General features: G+C 48.4%; 1 protein-coding gene across 3 annotated transcripts in view; it reads right to left on the reverse strand.

The window, feature by feature from the left end:
- Nucleotides 1-18,935, reverse strand: part of Hhipl2 (HHIP like 2) — a 23,539-nt gene continuing 4,604 nt past the window's right edge. Inside the window, exons 2-10 of one of the 3 annotated variants that reach the window (XM_035445258.1) lie at nucleotides 18,231-18,431; nucleotides 13,603-14,255; nucleotides 11,886-12,029; nucleotides 10,503-10,606; nucleotides 8,669-8,795; nucleotides 8,266-8,408; nucleotides 4,207-4,288; nucleotides 1,824-1,906; nucleotides 1-879 (exon numbers count right to left, since the gene is read on the reverse strand). In XM_035445258.1, coding sequence (XP_035301149.1) covers nucleotides 596-879; nucleotides 1,824-1,906; nucleotides 4,207-4,288; nucleotides 8,266-8,408; nucleotides 8,669-8,795; nucleotides 10,503-10,606; nucleotides 11,886-12,029; nucleotides 13,603-14,255; nucleotides 18,231-18,431 — 1,821 coding nt within the window. In that variant the 3' untranslated portion in view covers nucleotides 1-595. Of the gene's footprint in view, nucleotides 880-1,823; nucleotides 1,907-4,201; nucleotides 4,289-5,446; nucleotides 5,680-6,546; nucleotides 6,637-8,265; nucleotides 8,409-8,668; nucleotides 8,796-10,502; nucleotides 10,607-11,885; nucleotides 12,030-13,602; nucleotides 14,256-18,230; nucleotides 18,432-18,935 lie in introns of those variants that run through there. The other 2 variants (XR_004770137.1, XR_004770138.1) reach the window with 2 other exon arrangements.

The raw sequence follows: 18,935 nt of genomic DNA on the forward strand, positions 1-18,935 counted from the left end.
TCAGAGGACCCCCAAACGAAATGCAGCTGTGTTTATTAACCATTGGCTGAGCCCCAGACAATGTGTGCTGGAGGATCAGAGCTGAGCCTGCTTGTCCTCAGTGCGTGGGCTTCTGTCTGGAGGAAGGAAATGGGCCATCCATCTTCCAGAAGGCTCACTTAGGAGCCAATCACTCACCGGCAACAGGAGAGTGGAGTGGGCTGGTTAGGCTAGCTGGCTGGAACATGCTGGATTTCCCATTGCCCAACACTGAGATCAAAGGATGTAAGCTAAAGCTGATTTACTCCCCAGGTTGAAGGGATGTTGGATGGGATTCCAGGCAGGTATGCACGCAAGAGCATGTGTAAGCCAGCTTACACATGTGGGTCATGTGGGCTGTGGTCTCCCCACAGCAATGCCGCCCACAGACAGGCTCCTGTGTGTCTTCAGTAGACAGCAAGATTTCAGTAGACAGACAGACCACACACACTGGAGTCAAGCTCTGCCCACCTCCACCCAGGCTTCCTGACTATCCAAGACCCACCCTCAGCAGCCAGTAGCAACTTCCACTTTGTGAGGCCTTCTGGTCTCCTCAGCCAACTTGACAGAGAGGTCACTATTGGCTTCTGCCTGGGGACTTCTGCTGTGCCACCTGCCTGAGCCCAGCACTTCTGGTATGGAGATTCTGCTTCCTCTTGCCCTGGGGACCTGGGGACCACGCTCTGCCTCTCTTCTTGGTACCAGGCCCTCTCGATGTTTTCTTTCTGCTTGTGGGAGAAATTGGCTTCGTGGGGGAGCCCTTCTGAGATGCAGCCTGGTCTGAGCCAGAAGCTAAGGTTGCATTGGATGGTCTTGGAGCTGCTTTCTGAGACTCCTCCTTCAGCAAGTCCAAAACCGTGGCTGGAAGGTAAACATTTATTCAATGAGAAAGCAACAACCTGGGAAATGGCTGTGAAAAAAAAGCACTAAGGGACTTCACAGCCTCCTAAGAGACAGCACTTTTGCTGAGTACTCCAGGCTCAAGCAATCCTCCTGTCTCAGGCACTGGAAGTGCCATCACACACAGCTTGCCATGGTATCGATATCGTTTTAATATCCTTCTCTGGCCCTGCAGTAAATGCCTTCCTTTGTGGACTGGGGTCACTCCAGATATGGGTTGTCTGCCTAAGATGCTATCATTCAACTCGTGAGTCTTCTGTGACTCCCCATTTCACCACAGACCCTCGTGATACTCATTTCTCTATGTCCTCCTCCCACTTGACTTGGAATTTGTACAGGTCAGAGATGTCAAACATTCATTGCTATAGCCCCAGGTTTAGCATAGAACCTGCCACAAAGTAAGTAGCAATAATTATCACCAAACGAATGAATACATAAATAATTGCATTAATTAATTAATGACTAGAGAACAACAGATCATGGTAGAAGCAGGCATCTCGCTCATTAATTCTGGTCTGCAGGACAGATGTATACACTGAGCTCCAAGTTAATAACTCTCACAACTCTTAAGAGAGAAACCGTGACCGCTGGGGCTCAAGATGCCCGAGTCATTAAAAACTCTTGCTGCTCTTGTCAAAGACCCAGGTTCAGTTCCCAGCATCTACACTGTAACTCACAACCAACTGTAACTCCAGTTCCAGAGTTTCTAAAGCCTCATTCCGGCCTCTGCAGACTCCTGTGTATACACAGGGCACATGTATAAATACAGGCAAAACATCCATACATGTAAAATAAATAAATCTTACAAAAAGAAATCAAAGAAAGTATGACCCTCTACCCTGGGGATTTGCTAGGGATGTGGCTGCACCAATGACTAAAAAAACAAAATTCAGAAAGGAACTCACTGACAAGTGGCCGGAACCGGATCTTCTTGGTTTTGGTTTTCACCGGCACTGGCTTAAATCTGCACTTGCCTGGTGGGGCTCGCCTAGAAACACAGACAGAAAGGGTGATGACACAAGACTGTGAAGACACGATTTGGCAATCAAGATCACCATAGGGTATACTGGAACTGGGGTGGGTCCTTTCTTGTCCACGGGGCTGGATGGGTGTGACAGCAATGTGCCCTGAGCTCAGATGGAGAGGAGAAAGGCTACTCGGCCTTCTGGAGGCAGTGAGAAAAGGTTAGCATGAGCCTGGTGATAGGCACCCCTGGGGCCCACATCAGAAATGTAATAACAGCAATAACAATGGTTTCCAATGACTCACAGGGAGATAGGGAAGTTTACCTGAGAGCTAGTTGTGTGCTGACAAACCATAAGTGATCGATGAAGAATGGAGTTTAAACATGAAACACTACACAAGGCCCAGCACATAATAAGTGCTCAGCAGATGATAGTGACAGCTATGGCAATGGCAATTGGGAATCCCTTCAAAGGGCCCTGGCACAGAAGCTAAGGACGGCCCACCTCTCTAGCTAGCATTATGCTCTTTCTTAAATGGCATATCCCTGTGTGCAACCCCTGTGTGAAACAATGGGGCTTTGGGCACTGAGCAGCAATGCCCCAGCCAGTCCTCTTTGCCCCCATCACTTTGCTCCAGCTCTCTCTCCGATGCCACTCTCACCCCATGTAGGCAAGTAGCTTAACTTGACTGGTTCGTCTGTCTTCTTGGCATCCTGTCAACATGTGTGTGCATAAAGCTTGCTGTGGTCCCCGGAGCACATTGTTAATAAATGCCATAACAAAAAGAGGTGAAAAAAGCCTGTCTTTGTGACTCACACTTACAGCCCAAGCACTCAGGAGGCTGAGGCAGGAGGGTTGCCTTGAGTTCAAGACTACATAATGAGTTTCAGGTCAACCTAGGAAATAATAAGAAACACCCCTCTCAAGAAAACATAAGTTTACCACTGCTTTCTGTCTGTTTTTTTCACAGCTCTCTTGAGAAAGAGAGATTATCTCCTAGGCAAACTTAATCATAAAAGTACCAAAGGAGGGGTCATGGGGTAGTACTTCTGTGTATGTTCATTTTTTTTATTTTTTTTTTTGATGCAAACTGCACGAGGCTTTATTGTTGTTTAACGAGCTAACCCCATGTTAGCTCGGGCCTTCCATCCATCCACCATGGTGGATGGCTAGGAAAGACAGCTCGAAGCGTCTGCATAGAGATCTTATAGGGCAGCATAAGGGGAGTGTCTAGGGGTACGCACAGGCTCAGGATTGGTGTGCCTCCAGGCTTGGAGGGCTTGCCCTGTGTTGATTGGTCAACTGGTTGTTATGGCCCATAGGCCCTCCCAGGGTGGTTGCTATGCTCTGCGATTCTTGCTGCGCACTTGTCCGTAAAGCACACCCAAAGCCGTAAAGCATAGCGCCACCAGCTAACTTCTGATTGGTTCCTTGCCACGAGGCAGGCGCCTAACCTCCTAGTGACCAAAGCAAGGTCAGACAAGCACGTGTGTATGTTCATCTTATTGATTGTTGAATAAAGTACTGTTTGGCCAATGAGGCAGCAAGTTAGGCGGGACTAGGAGTCAAGGAGGATTCTGGGAAATGTAGTAAAGAAGTGGTGATCTAGGCAGGAAGTGACATAGCAGGGAGACTCATATTTAAGGAAGGACAAGCAGGAAGTGGTCCCTTGTCCCTTTCTCTCTCCCTCCAGAGTCACCATGTGATCCCAGGATGAGGACGCCAATGGAAGGCATCCGATAAGATAATCTTATAAAATATATAGATTTATGATAATTAAGACTGAGCTAACAGACGAGAATCCTAGTCATTGGCCAAGCAGCATTTGTACCTAATAGAAGTCTCTGTGTATTATTTGGGGACCTAACACAGTGAGCACAACTCAAGCAGGTGGCGGAAAGAATTATCGTAACAGAGAGGAAAGCTCTTAGGACAAAGAACAGAACTCTCTGTCCATGCAGCATTGCCCACACAGAGCTGGACTGCTCTGGCCAGAGAACAAGAGCTGTGCACAGAAACAGACCATGGTTGAGGCTGCCCAGACTAAGTTCACTCTGTGCCAATCCACACTCTACTCTGAGCAGGGCATCTAAGCCACAGCCTTGAGAACCAACTAAACCTCTCCCAGGAACTTCTGAGATCACACAGATGGAGAACCCAGTTGTTAAGTGAAGCTATGCTGGACCCTGAGCATTGGCTAGTCCTATTTGTCAACTATCCACTGAAATCTACCTCAGATTGGGAAATGAGCCTCAGAGGGAGTGCTGATCTGTAGGTCTAGCTATGAGCCAATTCCTGAGAAGAAAATGACAGCAACTCTCACCTTGAGGGGTCGACAAATTTGTAAATAGATCCATGTGGAGCATAGGCACTTGGGTAGGAGGTGGCCAGGAAATACAGCTCCCCTAAAGAAACAGGAGTCAGCAACAAGAACACCATATCATCAGGGCTGAGACACGTCTGAACACACAGAAAATAACCTAAAGGAGCTATGGTGCTAAAAAGCCATAAGCACCACGGGTGAGCCTCTGAACTGCAGGCTCTCACTGGGCTGCAGGCTTCTTGGGGGAAAGTTCACCTTTGAACCCCCAAAGACTGTCTCAGAAAGAGGCCCAGTGAAGGCCACTCCATGTGTGTCCTGCTGGATCCAACAGGCTTTCCCTATCACCTCTTTACTCCTGGAAACATCACCTGAGTGAAGCCCCGCCCCCTTCTTCAGCCATTCCACACAGGTGAGGCTGGGTGCAGGCTGGGGACATCTGCCAGTCGCTTTACTCTGCCCCTTCATCCCTGTGTCCTCTCAGCCTAGCCTTAGCATTCTCTTCCTCAGTCGCTGGGTTTTTTGTCTTTGTGGCCATCCCCACCCTTCTAACCTTCCTTCTTGGTCTTCTCCACACACTCCCATCCCAAACACCCCAATTCTCCTCTCTGCTATCACTTTTAGAAGGAGCTATGCTTCCTCCCGGTCCTTCCTACTTTCATTTCAGGAAACATCGTCATGCCAGTCTCGAAGAAGCTACCTGATTTCCCCTGGCTTGGAACCTGCTGTGAGGAGCATGGCTGTGTCTGAGGGTGAGCCTTGGCTCCAGCATCACAGCAGTAATTCTAGACATAAATTCTCATAACACCAGTTCTGAGCTGTGCTACCCCGGATGACCCCCCAACCTGCGTAAATACCCAGCTAGCCACTCATCTATAAGAGAGAGTCACAGTGCCTCAGCGAAACGTGGAGTAACAACTAGTTACTAGTGCTTTGTGTGGGGGAGGGGAGGGAGAATATGTTCATGTTCATATGTCTGTCGTGCACATGTATGCAATGGCATGCAGAAGCCAGAGGTTGACTTTGAGTGTCTTCCTTGACTGCTCTCCACCTTCTTTTCTGAGACAGGGTCTCTTATGGAATCTGGACCTCATGATTTGGATAGGCCACTGAGCTCCAGAATCGTTGTCGTCATCTCCCCACCACACACGCACACGCACACGCACACGCACACGCACACACACACGCCTCTGCCTCTCCAGCACCAAGATTACAGCTGCACACGACTTCACCTAGGTTTTACCTGGGTGCTGGGGAAGTGAACTCAGGTCTTCAGCTCGCATGCAGGCACCTGACAACTGAGCCAACTCCCCAGCCCTTTCCTTTCTTATCTCTGGTGCAAGCACCTCAGCAGCTTCGCCAACATGACACAATGCTAGCACGGCTCATGTGACCACCTCAGCTTCATGGAAGACAATCATGAAGCTGGAAATGTGACAGCTGTACAGCTGTATTGAACAGCTGTTGTCCTCAGATCTGTGGAGAACAGTGACCATGTGTTTCTCTGCAGTGTGAGGCTCTGAGGATTTGCAGAGCCTGCTACCTAGGGTGACAAGTATTGAAGACACCATGGCTTCACAAACTGATAAGACAGTTTATAACTGTTCTGAGAAAGGTCCAAGGAGTCAGGACACACCCTACTCTGGATTCAGTTTGTACTATCTGACTGGAAATGCCAAACACCATCAGACATCATCAGATAAATGAGCTGTTTTCCAATAGTCTGTGTGAATGCAGGCCCTTCTCTGGCAGGAACCCTCCAAACCACACAGAAACTCCAAAGTCGGGGGTGGGGCTGTCTTACTGGGTGTTCACTTTACATGACTACAGCCTGTATAATGCATATGTTGTGAACATGCCATAGACTTCCAGTTCTATCTTTAGTGGGGGGAAATACAAAAGGCAAATTCTATCTGTGATGGACAGCTAACATTTTTAGTAACTATTTTATATTGTATTTGCTAATTTTGTGTATGTGAGGGAATGTATACCACGGCATGTATGTGTAGGTTGGAGGACAATTTGCAGGAATCCATAATTCTCTCCCTGGGTCCTGGGAACAAACTCGGGTTGTCAGGTTCAGAGTCACCTTTACCAGCTGGTCTACCTTGCCAAGCCCTTAATATCTATTTTAGGCAAAGAGATAACTACAACACAGTGGGACTTGCTGTAAGCATCCTTGCTTAGGCCAGCCCCTACTTAGGTCAGCTTTCAAACTGGCCCATGTGTGTAGCTCGAGGCCAGCCACATTTCAATCACACCCAGAGTGAAGCCTCAGGGCTCTGTGGGGGAGCTGTGGCAAGAGCAGAGGCAGAAGCCTAGTTCCCCTGGAAAACCACTTACCAAAAGCTATCATTGGATGCAGGAGACAGCGACCTTCTCATCTGGAGGAGTCTCAGTGGGGAAGAATATTCAAAGAACAGGAAGTGGAGCCTGCTTTTCGGGAAGTAAGGCACAAGAGAAGGCTCTGGGGGCAGCTTCTCTGGCTTCAGGGATGACCTGGGGCAAAGCATTGGCCAAGTCCCACTTCCCAGAATTCAGCCAGAGACACTAGCTTTGTTTGCCAGGAGTCCTGACTGTTTTCAGAAGCAATCTGTTTCATCCTTCTGACAGATGCCTACAGGCTCTGCAAACCAAGCCTCCGAAGCCAGTGTTCTGGGCTGTTTCAGAGAAGCAAGCCTCAGAAGATACACACCTGTATAGGCAGGCCAGCCTCTGGGGTTCCGGCTCTATCTACCTTTTGGGAGGATGCAGCAGAGAAACCCCACCAGGGTGGATGGCTGGCGTTTAGCAGACTCCTGCCAGCCTGTGGTTTCTCTACATCTTTATGTATTTGGATTCCCAATTTGCAACTCACATAGACTTCCTCTATTTAAAACTCTTGAATTTCCCAAAATACTCTCTCTGCTGATATAGAGTGTTCCTCTCAAAGTGTCTATCAAGCAGCAAGGTCAAGGAAAAGGAGCTAACTGGATTCTTCCTGTCTCTCTGTGTCTGTGTCTGTCTGTCTGTCTGTCTGTCTGTCTGTCTGTCTGTCTGTCTGTCTCTCTCTCTCTCTCTCTCTCTCTCTCTCTGTGTGTGTGTGTGTGTGTGTGTGTGTGTGTGTGTGTGTGTGTGCTGTGTTATATTGTGAGACAAGGTCTCATATATCCAGATGAGTCTCAGACTTGCCCTGTAGCCAAGGATGATCTTGAATTTCTGATTCCCCTGCCTCCATTCCTAAATACTGGTATTACAGGAATGTACCCAGGGCCTCAGGCCTCTGGCAACTACCTGGACTACATCCCCAGTTTGTTAACCTTTTGCCATTTAAGAATGGTTAGAAAAAAATATCCTGTGCGCACTTAGGTAAACAAAACAGAATTTCTTTAAAATCATAAATTTTAACCTTTCAAAACGAAGTATTAACTAATGGAATGCTGAAATTAAAAATGAGTTCTCTGGCTATATATTGTAGGAGGATACATGTTCCTCAGACATGAGTACATACCTTGGCTTCAATGATCACTGATGTCCTAGCATGCACCTGGCCTCTTCTGTTGACTAACCATATTCCTTGCTGTCTACCATCCCCATACACCTTCTACATCCAGATCTCTCTCCTTACAAACTCTAGGCAGAGTCAGGAAGACCCTAGGCCAATCAACGACCACACATCTCCTCCTAGGCCACCCAAGAGGGTAAGAATGGGCTGGGCATTTAGTCTGATCCCCTGGGACCTTGCCACATGCTCATAATTGTTTCCAAATTAAAGTCAGCAGAAGGGGAGTGTGTGAACCTCTCCAAGGTCGGAGAGCACAGAGTCCCTCACAAGGAGGTGTGCTTTCTCACCACAATGGGGGCGTGTGGGACAATCAACAGTCAACCTGTTTCCTCCCAACTGACACTGAAAATAATGACTGCATCACCTGGGCACTGATGTTACTAACTACCCGGCATGTTATGAAACTCGGCTCAAGGATCATCATGAGAGAAGTGACAGCGACTGTTCAAATGACAACAAACAAGCAGCCAGTGCCCGTGGTTACGGAAGAACAACCAAACAGGACTCAAACAGGTTACCTGCTTCATCTTCAGCGAAGGAGATGATGAACTTGTTGTAGGTGCTGATCAAGCCCGGGAAGGCACAGGACGCGTTGCCCAGGCAGATGTCTTGCTTCCTCCATCTCTTGGTTTTCCTATCTTCCTGCAAAGCCATAAGTCGACTAGATGAAAAATAAAGGCTTATGTTGTAGGAATCTGTGTTTCCACTTCAGAGCTTATTTTCCCACCAAGAATCAGGGATCCTTGGATACTAGCAATTGGTCTTAACTGAGCATGGTGAGGTACACCTCTAAGAGGCAGGAGGGTCACCATGAGTTTGAGACCATTCTGTTATACACAGTGAGCTGCAGGTCAGCTAAGAATAGCAATACCCTGTCTCAAAAAAATAAACAAACAAACAAATAATTTACTACTTCCTTACCCACTCATGAAGTCCCCAAAGATGTAGAGGCCATTGAGATTGGGGGATTCACACCCACGGTAGACATACCCTCCAGTGACCGACTTTCCCACATCATGGCCATAAGCATAGATGGGCAGAATGTCATCTGTCAGGACCAAGAAAAGAGAGTGGAGATCACACCCAAGTGGAGAGGTCTAAGGGATCAAAAGTGGGTTTCCTAACGCAGATGTACGCTTTAGCTTTTGGCCATCAGTAAGACAGACAACTGAATCAATTGGTTTGGTTTGGTTTGGTTTTTCTCAACAGACCAATCACAATCCCATGAAATCTCCTCCCTGACACCTGGCTCCCCTCTTAGACTCTCAGGGCAGCTACTGGCGTGTTAGCTTATGGGAAGTCTCAAGACATGGGTGGAGGCAGAAGGATCAATAAGCATAAAGCCAGCCTGGGCCATGTGAGTCCCTACCTCTAAGGCAGGAAGACAAGGAGGGAAAAGAGGAGGAGCAGCAGGAGCACCCATCGGTCTTCAACTTGGAAGCAGTGGAACCCCTAATCACCCAAGTGTTGATTCTGATGGAATCAACAGGCTTCCTTGTGTATGCAGAATACCATTTCATTGGAATGCCCCACCTCGGAGACTGTTTTTAAAGTTCATGCAGCCATCAAGTTTGCTCCACCAGTGGCTCTTAAAATAGTATACCTAAAATCCACTCAAGTAAACTTCTTTAAAGTACAGTTAGTCCCTGTACCCTAGCTCACCCAAAAATGTAAATGCATTATGCCTGGCATATAACCATATGAGTCGATAAAAAGTTAAAAAGTTAAAAAGAGTTTTACATTTATATATGTGAGCATCTGCCATGAGGACAGCTTACAGGAATTGGTTCAAGTTTTCCTAGGGTTCCAGGATCAACTCAGGCAAGTTTGGCAACAAGCACCTTTATCTACTGAGCCATCTCACTGGCCCCAAACCAATATCAATTGGCTTTATATTCTATTCCAGAGTTGGTCAACATTCCATTCCATAAATCAGAACTAGTGTTCCAGTGATCTGAGCAAAGGAATTTGCTATAGAGAAAAGGGTTTCATGAAAACAAAAAGGTTGGGCGTTCCTAGTGCTCAGGAGGCTGAGGCTGGGGGATCACGGATTCAGGGTCAGGGTCAGTCCAGGCTTATTCAGACCCTGTCTCCAGAAGCAGAAACAAAAACAAGCCACACAGCAGTTATTCAAAGTTCTTGTGTTTGTATGGTAGCCACAGAGAGACAGAATGATAGGAAAGTAACCGATCCTGTAACATTAGGGAGCTACTCGCCGCCCCATGCAGGGTGTCCAGCTGGCCTTGAACTCCCTATGTAGCCCAAGCTGGCTCTGAAGTCACAATCCTCCAGCCTCTGCCTGTAGCACTGGGATTCTTGGCACATCCATCAAGGATGGACTTGCAAACAAGCATGGCCAAAGTGTTTCTGGTATCACTGTCTGGGGAGGCAGAGGTACCACCCCACAACCCAGCAACAAGTTACCATGGAGACAACGGGGGGGGGGGGTAACTCAGGTTGTGTTCCCCTACCTCTCTACTGCCCACCTAGTCAACTCATTCAGAAACACCCATCGGTGTCTCTCTCACCCAAGGAAGCATTATGACAGAGTCTCTTCTCATAACATTCAAACCCTTCCTTGCCCTCCAGCCCTAGTTCCCTCCTTTAACGATGAGGTCAACTTCTTCAAATTTGTTCTGGCCCACATCACCACAGAATATCCGACCACGGCCCTGGCGGGTGATGGGGTCCCCTCGGTCCACAGAACAGCGCCACATATTTCTGACCCCGTAGGCGTAGACGGCAGGGTGGGCACCTGGCTCAGAAACAAAGGGATTGTCCGGGGGCACTTGGTATCGCTGGCCATCCACGCCAGCCCCATTGACACCAATCCTCAGCACTTTCCCCAGCAGAGAACTTCTGAAAGACAAGAAGCCGGGGTAGAGGCCCAGGTGAGCAAGAAGACTGCAAAGGACCAGAGGAAACAGGGCGGGGACAACACACGATGGGATGAGGGGGTGATGCAGGACTGGACAGGACAAGACATGGGACATGCTGAGAGCTAGAAACCCAGGGAAAAGTGACCTCATTGGTTCTTTTAAATCTATACAAGATGTTTAAGAGTTCCTCATCTCTGGCTCAAGGAGATCTTCTAGAAGGACATGGCATGACCCTGCACCCCACGACCCTAAGTAAACTACAGCTTTCCTTTTCTATCTTAATGATGGGTGCTAATATTATACATTTGAAAATAAATAATGGTTTTATTTTTTCCCCAGACAGCAGTGTACTCAGGAAAAAGAACAGACTTTTTTTTTGAGAGAGAGAGAGAGAGAGAGAGAGACTCTTCTAAATGAGTTTGGCTGCTGGGCTGCACTCTGCTTCTTGGTGAAATCCCTGAATGTGGCAGCATTCAGCAGATACTAGCTTAGCCTGATTAGTGTTAATATGTCACTCCTACGAAGAGTGGGAGAAAGGGCTTCCTGAGTGCAAAGGTCAGAATAGCATGGCTGGGCCCTGATTCCAGTGTCCCCCATTCATGTTTACAGGAGGCCTGGTGCTGATGTCATATCAACTAAAACATATTAAATTTTTCTTGCCTGTTGCCCTTGAAGTATGTCATGTTCTCAAGTACAATGTGCAATCTGACTGAAGCAGTCACTGTCAACACACTGGGCACTCAGTATATAACATCTCTTATTAATTGGCTTCTCATGTGTCTCAGGGACTAGCACAGAGCCAGGGACACACTGCTCAATCCCACCATTAAGATGGTGGTTGTCATAGAGGGTCCTGCTAACATACATTTAATTTTAAATTCTTTTCTATATAGCACTGTGGTAGTTATTATATTAATCATTTATTTACTTATTTATTTATCTATTGAGACAGGGTCTCACTCTGTACCTCTGGCTGTCCTAGAACTCACCATGTAGACCAGGCTGGCTTCAGACTCACAGAGATCCAACTGCCTCCTAAGTACTGGGATTAAAGGTGTGGACCACTACAACTGGCTACATTAAGCATTTATAATGTTAGCTAGAAAAGTATTCTGTACTATGTATAGGACAGAAAGTCAAAGGCTCCTCTCCCTGGCTCCAGAGGAAGGAATTAGATCATCTAAGTTTGACTTTGGCAGAAAGAACATGGTACCAGGGTACACTCAGAAGAAATGGGGTGCAGCCTCCATCCTGCTTACTTGTTCTGAGCATTTCCAAACTTGCCAAAGGGATCCCCGGCCTGCCCTCCATCCCCAGTGAATATGTAGAGATAGCCATCCAGGCCAAAGAGAAGCTGTCCACCATTGTGGTTTGAGGCTGGTTCATCTATCTCCAAGATGACCCTGGAAGAAAAAAAGAAACCACACATTAGGCTTTGGCAAGGCTGAAGCTGCATGTTCTTGAGACTCCCAGAAGCTGGTTGGCCCAAACCACCAAGATCTGTAAAGTTAGCTGAGCCTGGCTTCAGTCTCCAAAGACCACGAAGTAGGTGGCCCCATGTTTCCTGGTGTGATTCCTTTGTGAATCTTTTTACTTTTATTTTCAGGACTAGAGGTTGGACCTAGTGCCTTTGCACAAGCCAGGCAAGCAGTCTACCACTGAGCCACATCCCCGGCCCTTTGTGGATCTTTCTTCTTTTATACCGTGACCTCTCGAGCTGAAAGATGGCCAGGGTAACAGCCACCCCTCTCTGGGGTTTGCCTTTACTCTCTACCCCACCAGACTCCCCTTCCTTCCTTAGAAAGGCAAATGGATCTGGTCATTCTTCCCAATTAGCCTGTCTGTGATGGGAAGGAGAATGAAGGGAAGAGAGCAGAGTGATGATCTTGGAGCCAGCTAGAACTAGTGTCTCATCTGTCCTGTTGAGCAACGTGACACAGGGATTGCCTCTGTGGATTGTCTAGTGGCCATGTCTGTAGGGGGCTATCTAGATAGATGGTTGATTGACATGGGAGAGCACAGCCCACTGTGGGCATACCATCCTTAGACAGGTGGTCCTGGGCTGTAGGAGGAAGCTTGCTGCGTATAAGCCAGCTACCAAGCAGCATCCTCCTTTGTTGCTGCTGTGCTTATTGACTGTGGAGTGAGTTTCCTCAGCTGGAGGTAATGTGGTATGGGATAGCAAGCTGGCCTGCCTTCAAGTTCCTGCTTGAGGTCCTGCCCTTCCTTCCCTCAGAGACAGACTGTGACCTGGAAGTGTAAGTCAAATAAATCTTTCCCTCCTCTAAGTTGATGGTCATGGGACCTGTCACAGCAATAGAATGAAACTACAGCATCCTCTAACCATGCATTAATAGCTTTATGGCCTTGTGCCATAGCGCAACATGGGAGTGAGAAATCCCACACTAAAGGTAAAAGCTTTGATTTCCAGTGACCACACAATTAGAGGCCGCTGTTGTGTTTAATATATGATCTATAATCACTTTAAAATTCCTTTTGGCTGACAGTCCTGGCTTTGCCTTTGTAAACACAAGCAAGCATGACTCTAACTTGCGTAGGTAAGGCTGGGGCTATACCCCATAAGAACACTTCTTTCTAGAGTCAAACAGATTGTCCTCATTCATCAGTAGTGATTTTCCTCAACAGTTCTTATGCGTATTACTTTTTTCCTGCAAGTGTGGTGGTTGTTTTTATTTTCCCTGTACCACCTGCATGCAGAACAGGCAGATGCCGTAAGGGGAAGTCATAGCCCCCAGAACTGGAATTACAAATGGTTGTGAGCTGCTGCTGGGTGGGTGCTGGCAACTGAACTCAGGTTCTCTGCAAGAGCAGCAATTGCTCTTAGCCCCTGAGCCATCTGTTTTCTTAACATTTTAGGCTAGTGCTCACAAACCAGGCCCGTTCCTTCTCTATTGCCCCACGACCAGATGGGCATCATTTGGGAGCACAATTTCAGTTTTCATGAGATTGTCTCACCTCTCTGATTTGGGGTCTGCTTTGTTAGGGTCAGACAGAGAAACCTTCATCTCACTTATCCGGATTTTCTCCACCTTCCTCTTGCCCAGGCATGAATAATAAATGTAAAACTTGCGATTGCGGCGGAATCTGGGATGAAAAGCCAGCCCCAAGAACCCTCTCTCATCGCCAATCCAGGGCGTGGTCAGCACCATGCTCTTGAGGTCCAGGAAGGGCTGTTCCAGGCGACTCCCATCAGGCAGGAAGATCCACACCACTCCTACCTGCTCAGCAACAAAGAAGCGATGGGTGCCGTCCCCAGCATGCACCATGGCCACCGGGTTCCTCAGCCCATTGGCCACCTCGGCCAGGCAGAGCTGCAGGCAGCCCTTGTGGTCCTCAGCCACCACTCCCAGGTTGCGGTTGAGCTGACTGTTCCTCAGGACGTTGGGGAAGCAATAGTCCTCATCGGGAAGGTTGAGGAGGTGGCAGAAGCGAGCGCCATCTTTCTCCTGGGACTCGTGGAGGCTGCGGTCACTGGTTAGCAGGGAGATGGCAGAGTGGCAGCTGTGATGGAAGGCGGAGCAGTAGTCAGAGCAGAGGCCCGGGAGGTTCCTGAGCGGGGTCTGAGGGTTCTCAGCATCGTAGAGGTGGGCTGCGTAAGGAGAGCACTCCTGGAAGAGGAACGGGAAGCTTGATCTCAATTCAAGCAAGCAAAAAATAAAAGGAAAGGGGGGAAAAGGCGCAATGGTCTAGTAGGGGGTCCGCGTTCTGGAGGTTTGCATACAAATTGCTGTCAATCATTTCTCTAGGACCCAAGTGTCTGGTAGAGCTAATGGAGAAAAACCCTCACATATTCACTACCTTGTGTCTAGCATTTCAATAGCTTAGCTCTTTTTCAAAATGTTTATTAGCATATATTAGGTTGTACATAATAATGGATTTCAGCATGACATTTTACGTCATATTTTGTCATAATGATCTCTCATGTCCCCTTCCCATGCTCACTGATCTCCTTCTTCCCAAATAGCACCCCATCTTTCAGTGTGTGTGTGTGTGTGTGTGTGTGTGTGTGTGTGTGTGTGAGAGAGAGAGAGAGAGAGAGAGAGAGAGAGAGAGAGAGAGAAAGAAAGAAAGAAAGAAAGAAAGAAAGAAAGAAAGAAAGAAAGAGAGAAGTTTTGTTAGATCTGTTTACAGGAGAATGGGTGAGGGTTTGTTTACAGGAGCTAGGCACCTTATTTGTGGTTACACCACTGAAGAAAATGTCTCTCCCTCTCAGACCAACCATTAACTAGGTATAAACCCTCAGGGGGTGGGATCCCTTGAGCCCCTCCCCATTCCATGACAGGCTGATAGATCCTGTGCAAGTCACCACAGCTCTCAATAGCTTAGTTTTTGATACTGAAGATTATATTAGTTGGGCTGTGGTGGTGCACAGCTTTAATCTCAGCACTTGGGAGGCAGAGGCAGGTGAATTTCTGTGAATTTGAGACCAGCCTGGTCTACAGAGTGAGCTGCAGGACAGCCAGGACTGTTACACAGAGAAACCCTGTCTCAAAAAGCAAAACAAAACAAAAGATGATATTAAATGAAGGTGATGTGAACGCCTGTCTGAGTTTATGAGCACAGTATGTGCAGGCATTTGCAGAGGCCAAAAGAGACCCCCTGGAACTAGAGCTACAGAAGGTTATGAACCACCACAGGGGTGCTGGGAACTGAACCCTAGTCTTCTGCAAGAACAGCAAATGCTCTTTACCACTGAAGCACCTCTCCATCCCTGGAAGAATAGTTTTTGAAGACAGCGGTATCACATTTTTCAGCTTTTCCTTTTCTCAAGGTGAGACAACATAACACAAGCTCCAGGTCTATTAAACCCAGATACCTAGTGTCAGTATTTCACATTCTATGCTCCTTCAAGTTTGAGATATTTAACAATTAAAACTTATATAATCAAAACTCCCCCAAAGATTAAGATGCTTAGTCATTTCTTCATTTCTTCCAGCAAAGCACTATGCTGGAAGTTATAGGTTTCTCTGTCAATTCTGGCTTTTCAGTAATGAGACTGCCCTATACAAAAGTACATAAGGACTAAATGTCCAAAGAAGCATCTGCTAGTTGACCTCCTAGACTCTAGGACCTAGAGATAACAGACAGAGGCCACGGAGACTTGGCAGTATATGGCAGTTGTGTGTGTGTGGCGGGGGGGGGGGTGTTGAATGAGCATGGCCCCTATTGGCTCACATTTTTGAATACTGGGTTCCTAGTTGGTGGAACTGTTTAGGAAGGACTGGAGTTCCAGGGGGTCTCTTTTGGCCTCTGCAAATGCCTGCACACACTGTGCTCATAAACTCAGACAGGCGTTCACATCACCTTACTGGAGGTGTGTCACTGGGGGTAAGCTTTGGGGCATCAAAAGTCCCAGTGCTCTTATTCTGCCTCGTGACTATGGATCAAGATGTGAGCTCTTCATTGTTCCATTCACTCTGCCATCATGGACTCTAACCCTCTGAAACTGTCCAATTAGAAGCTTTCTTTCATGGGTTGCCTTGGTCATGGTCTTTTGTCACAGTGAAAGTGACTAAGATATAAGGTTTAAAGGACTAAATTTGGAGCAGTAGGATAGGGATGATTCTGTCAGGCAAGGCACCCAGATCACTGGCAGCTCTCAAAGTGGAGCAGCCTGACTGGACTCACCAGTCCCTTTACAGAGGGACAGCGGCACTCCTCCTGTATATTAGAATCCCACTGTTCTCATTCACGACCCCTCACTGGGCACTGTAGAGCAAGCCCTTGGCAACCAGGCAGAGGGAAGCAAACCCAGAGATGCAGTGTCTCCCCATGAACTGTCTGGTTCATCCGAGGCTGCTTGTCAGAGGAGCTACACGAAGCAACATGACCCACTCTTCTAGTGTCAGCTCGCCCCAGCCCATCCACTCTTGGAGAGTGAAGGGAAGGGAGAAGAGGGAGAAAAAAGAGTGAAATGATGAAATACTTGGAAACAGAAGCTGGCAGCAGGAATATAATCACCCTGGCACACTTAGGCAGTCATTTAGAGCTTGCTAAGTTGTTTTGACTCATCTCAGGAGCCAAACCAGTGTTTCTCCAGGGGGAGAAACTTAGCCCCAGAAGAGTCTCTGATGTATGACTGTACCCTTGCACCTCTCCTGTGTGCAGGCCCCGTGAGCAACACCTTCTCATGGAATTCACGCTTCCTGGAGTTCAGAAAACCATTGTGGAAACAGGCCAGAGATGACGCTGGCACTTCACTCTAGCGTGACATAATCCGAGGTCCTGAGACTTGAAGCCACTGTGACTCCAGGAGGGTGAGGGCCATCACCACCTGCAGAATCACTTCAAGGTATAGACTGCACATGGTGGGGGGCGGGGAATGGCCATCGAATACACACAAATAAGGTTATATCATTCTTCAAGTCAAAAAAAAACAAGGGAACAGCTCAATGCGGCTTTCTGAATCAGAGGGGGCATGGGAAGGAAGGGAGGCTTTCAGTAGAGGCAGCCCAGCCTCTGGAGCTGAGGAGATGGCTCTGTTACTGAAGTGCTTACTTGCATTTGGATCCCAGCCTGGTGCTTGTGTCTGTAACCCCAGCACTGGACCAGAGAGGATAGCTGGAGCTCACTGGCTAGCCACCCTGCCTGAATCAGGCACTTAATTTTACAAGAGACCCTGACCCAAAAAAGGTAGAGGTGACAGAGGAAGACACCTGACATTGGTGCACACACACCACACATGCTTTTCTATGAGTTAGATCTCCGGGAACAGCTAAGGAATGAGAGCACAGCCCCAGGGCAATGCCACCGAGGTGGCTGTCCTCTGAGTCTGACTGCACTATGATGCCTGCCTGGGACGTCTGTGCCCATGCATAAAGCTAGGGAGGCCAGTATTCTTGGGAACAGTGGTCATAGTGGAAAAGAAGCCCTGGGAGACAGGCATGTAACAACACTAGCATACCCTGGAAGGTGTCGGGTCAAAGGTCAGCCTGGATGTCAGTCACATCACCAGAGTGTTTTCTTACATCAGCTTCTCTCATCAGCACCCTCTCCCCACGGGTGTGTGTGTGTGTGTGTGTGTGCGCGCGCACACACACACACACTCCTAGCCTGTACCGTCTTGTTTTCAAGCTCAGCTCACCTAAGTTGATGGCTCCCAAGTGTGGACTTTGGCTACTGGTGAGCCCGGGGAGGATGAGTCATTACCTCCCAGCAACTTGAGGCTGTCTCCATCCAGCTCAGGGGTTCCGAAGGCAAGACCCCACTCCCTGCCACCAGCACGATCACAACAGAAGTCCCCTTTGCAAAGCCCCCACGCTGGCAGGTGCCACCACTCCCTCCCTTATGTGACCCATAAATGCCACAGGAATGTCGTGCCTGGCTTTCTGGTCCCATCACAGGCAGGATGAAGCAGCTGCACTGAGGACTCCATCAAAACATCTCAGCCTTCTGCTGCCTGGGGGAAAAACCTCAGAGAGGACTCAGGGGAACCAGTGTGCACCCTGTCTCCAGTTCTCCAGGGAGGCGCCTGGCAGGAACATCCTACCCCAGGACCTGCCATTCAGCCCAGCACCCTAACGCCAGAGAGCAGTTTTCCAAGTCGGTTCCCTCTCCTCCTCAGAGAATCACATCAGACCCACCTGACAAAGGATGTCTTTAATGTACCCTCCACACAGTTCATGGCCCTTCAGGTCAAAGAAGTTCATGATGTCCCAGTACCGGGCAGCGATGCGGTGGTCCTTGCGCTGATCACAGCAGCCGAAGGAGTCATAGTCAGAGCAAAACTCCAGGTGGAGAGGAGGACGGAAGGGTGGTCCATAATCCAAGCACTGGGGGTGTCCCTGCAGCAGGCCCACCCACCCCAACAATGTGAGACCCAGTAGAACATGCCGAGAGAGAGCCATGGGGCCGGACGACCAGCAACAGCAGGCTAGTTGCTTTCCCAGCATTTGGACCTTGGGAATTCTCTGCTGCCGCCTTCCTGCCTGCCCAGTCTGCCCAATCCCCCCCCTCCTTCCCCTCCCAATTTCTCTTCCTTCTTTCTCTCCCTCACATCCTGCCCCAAGTTCACTGAGGTGGCTCCTCAGTCCTTTCTCTGGTCTGGTGGCTAAGCATACCTAGTGACATCAGTGAGAGGTGTCCTTACCTGTCAGTTCCGTCCAAAAGCAATATTGGAGCAAGTCTCAATATTAGTGCCAAGTGCTTAGGGCCCATGGGCACTTAGTCAAAAGTGTGAGGGGGCCAATGACTGAGGTGCAGTGATTCCCCAAGCTGCACAGAATTCCGGCCATGTTGGGAGCAGGCCAGGAAATTCCCACTTGTTTACGGTTTCTCTGCAGGCTGAG

This window comes from Cricetulus griseus, chromosome 5 (assembly GCF_003668045.3).
Source record: "Cricetulus griseus strain 17A/GY chromosome 5, alternate assembly CriGri-PICRH-1.0, whole genome shotgun sequence".
Lineage (NCBI taxonomy): Eukaryota > Metazoa > Chordata > Mammalia > Rodentia > Cricetidae > Cricetulus > Cricetulus griseus.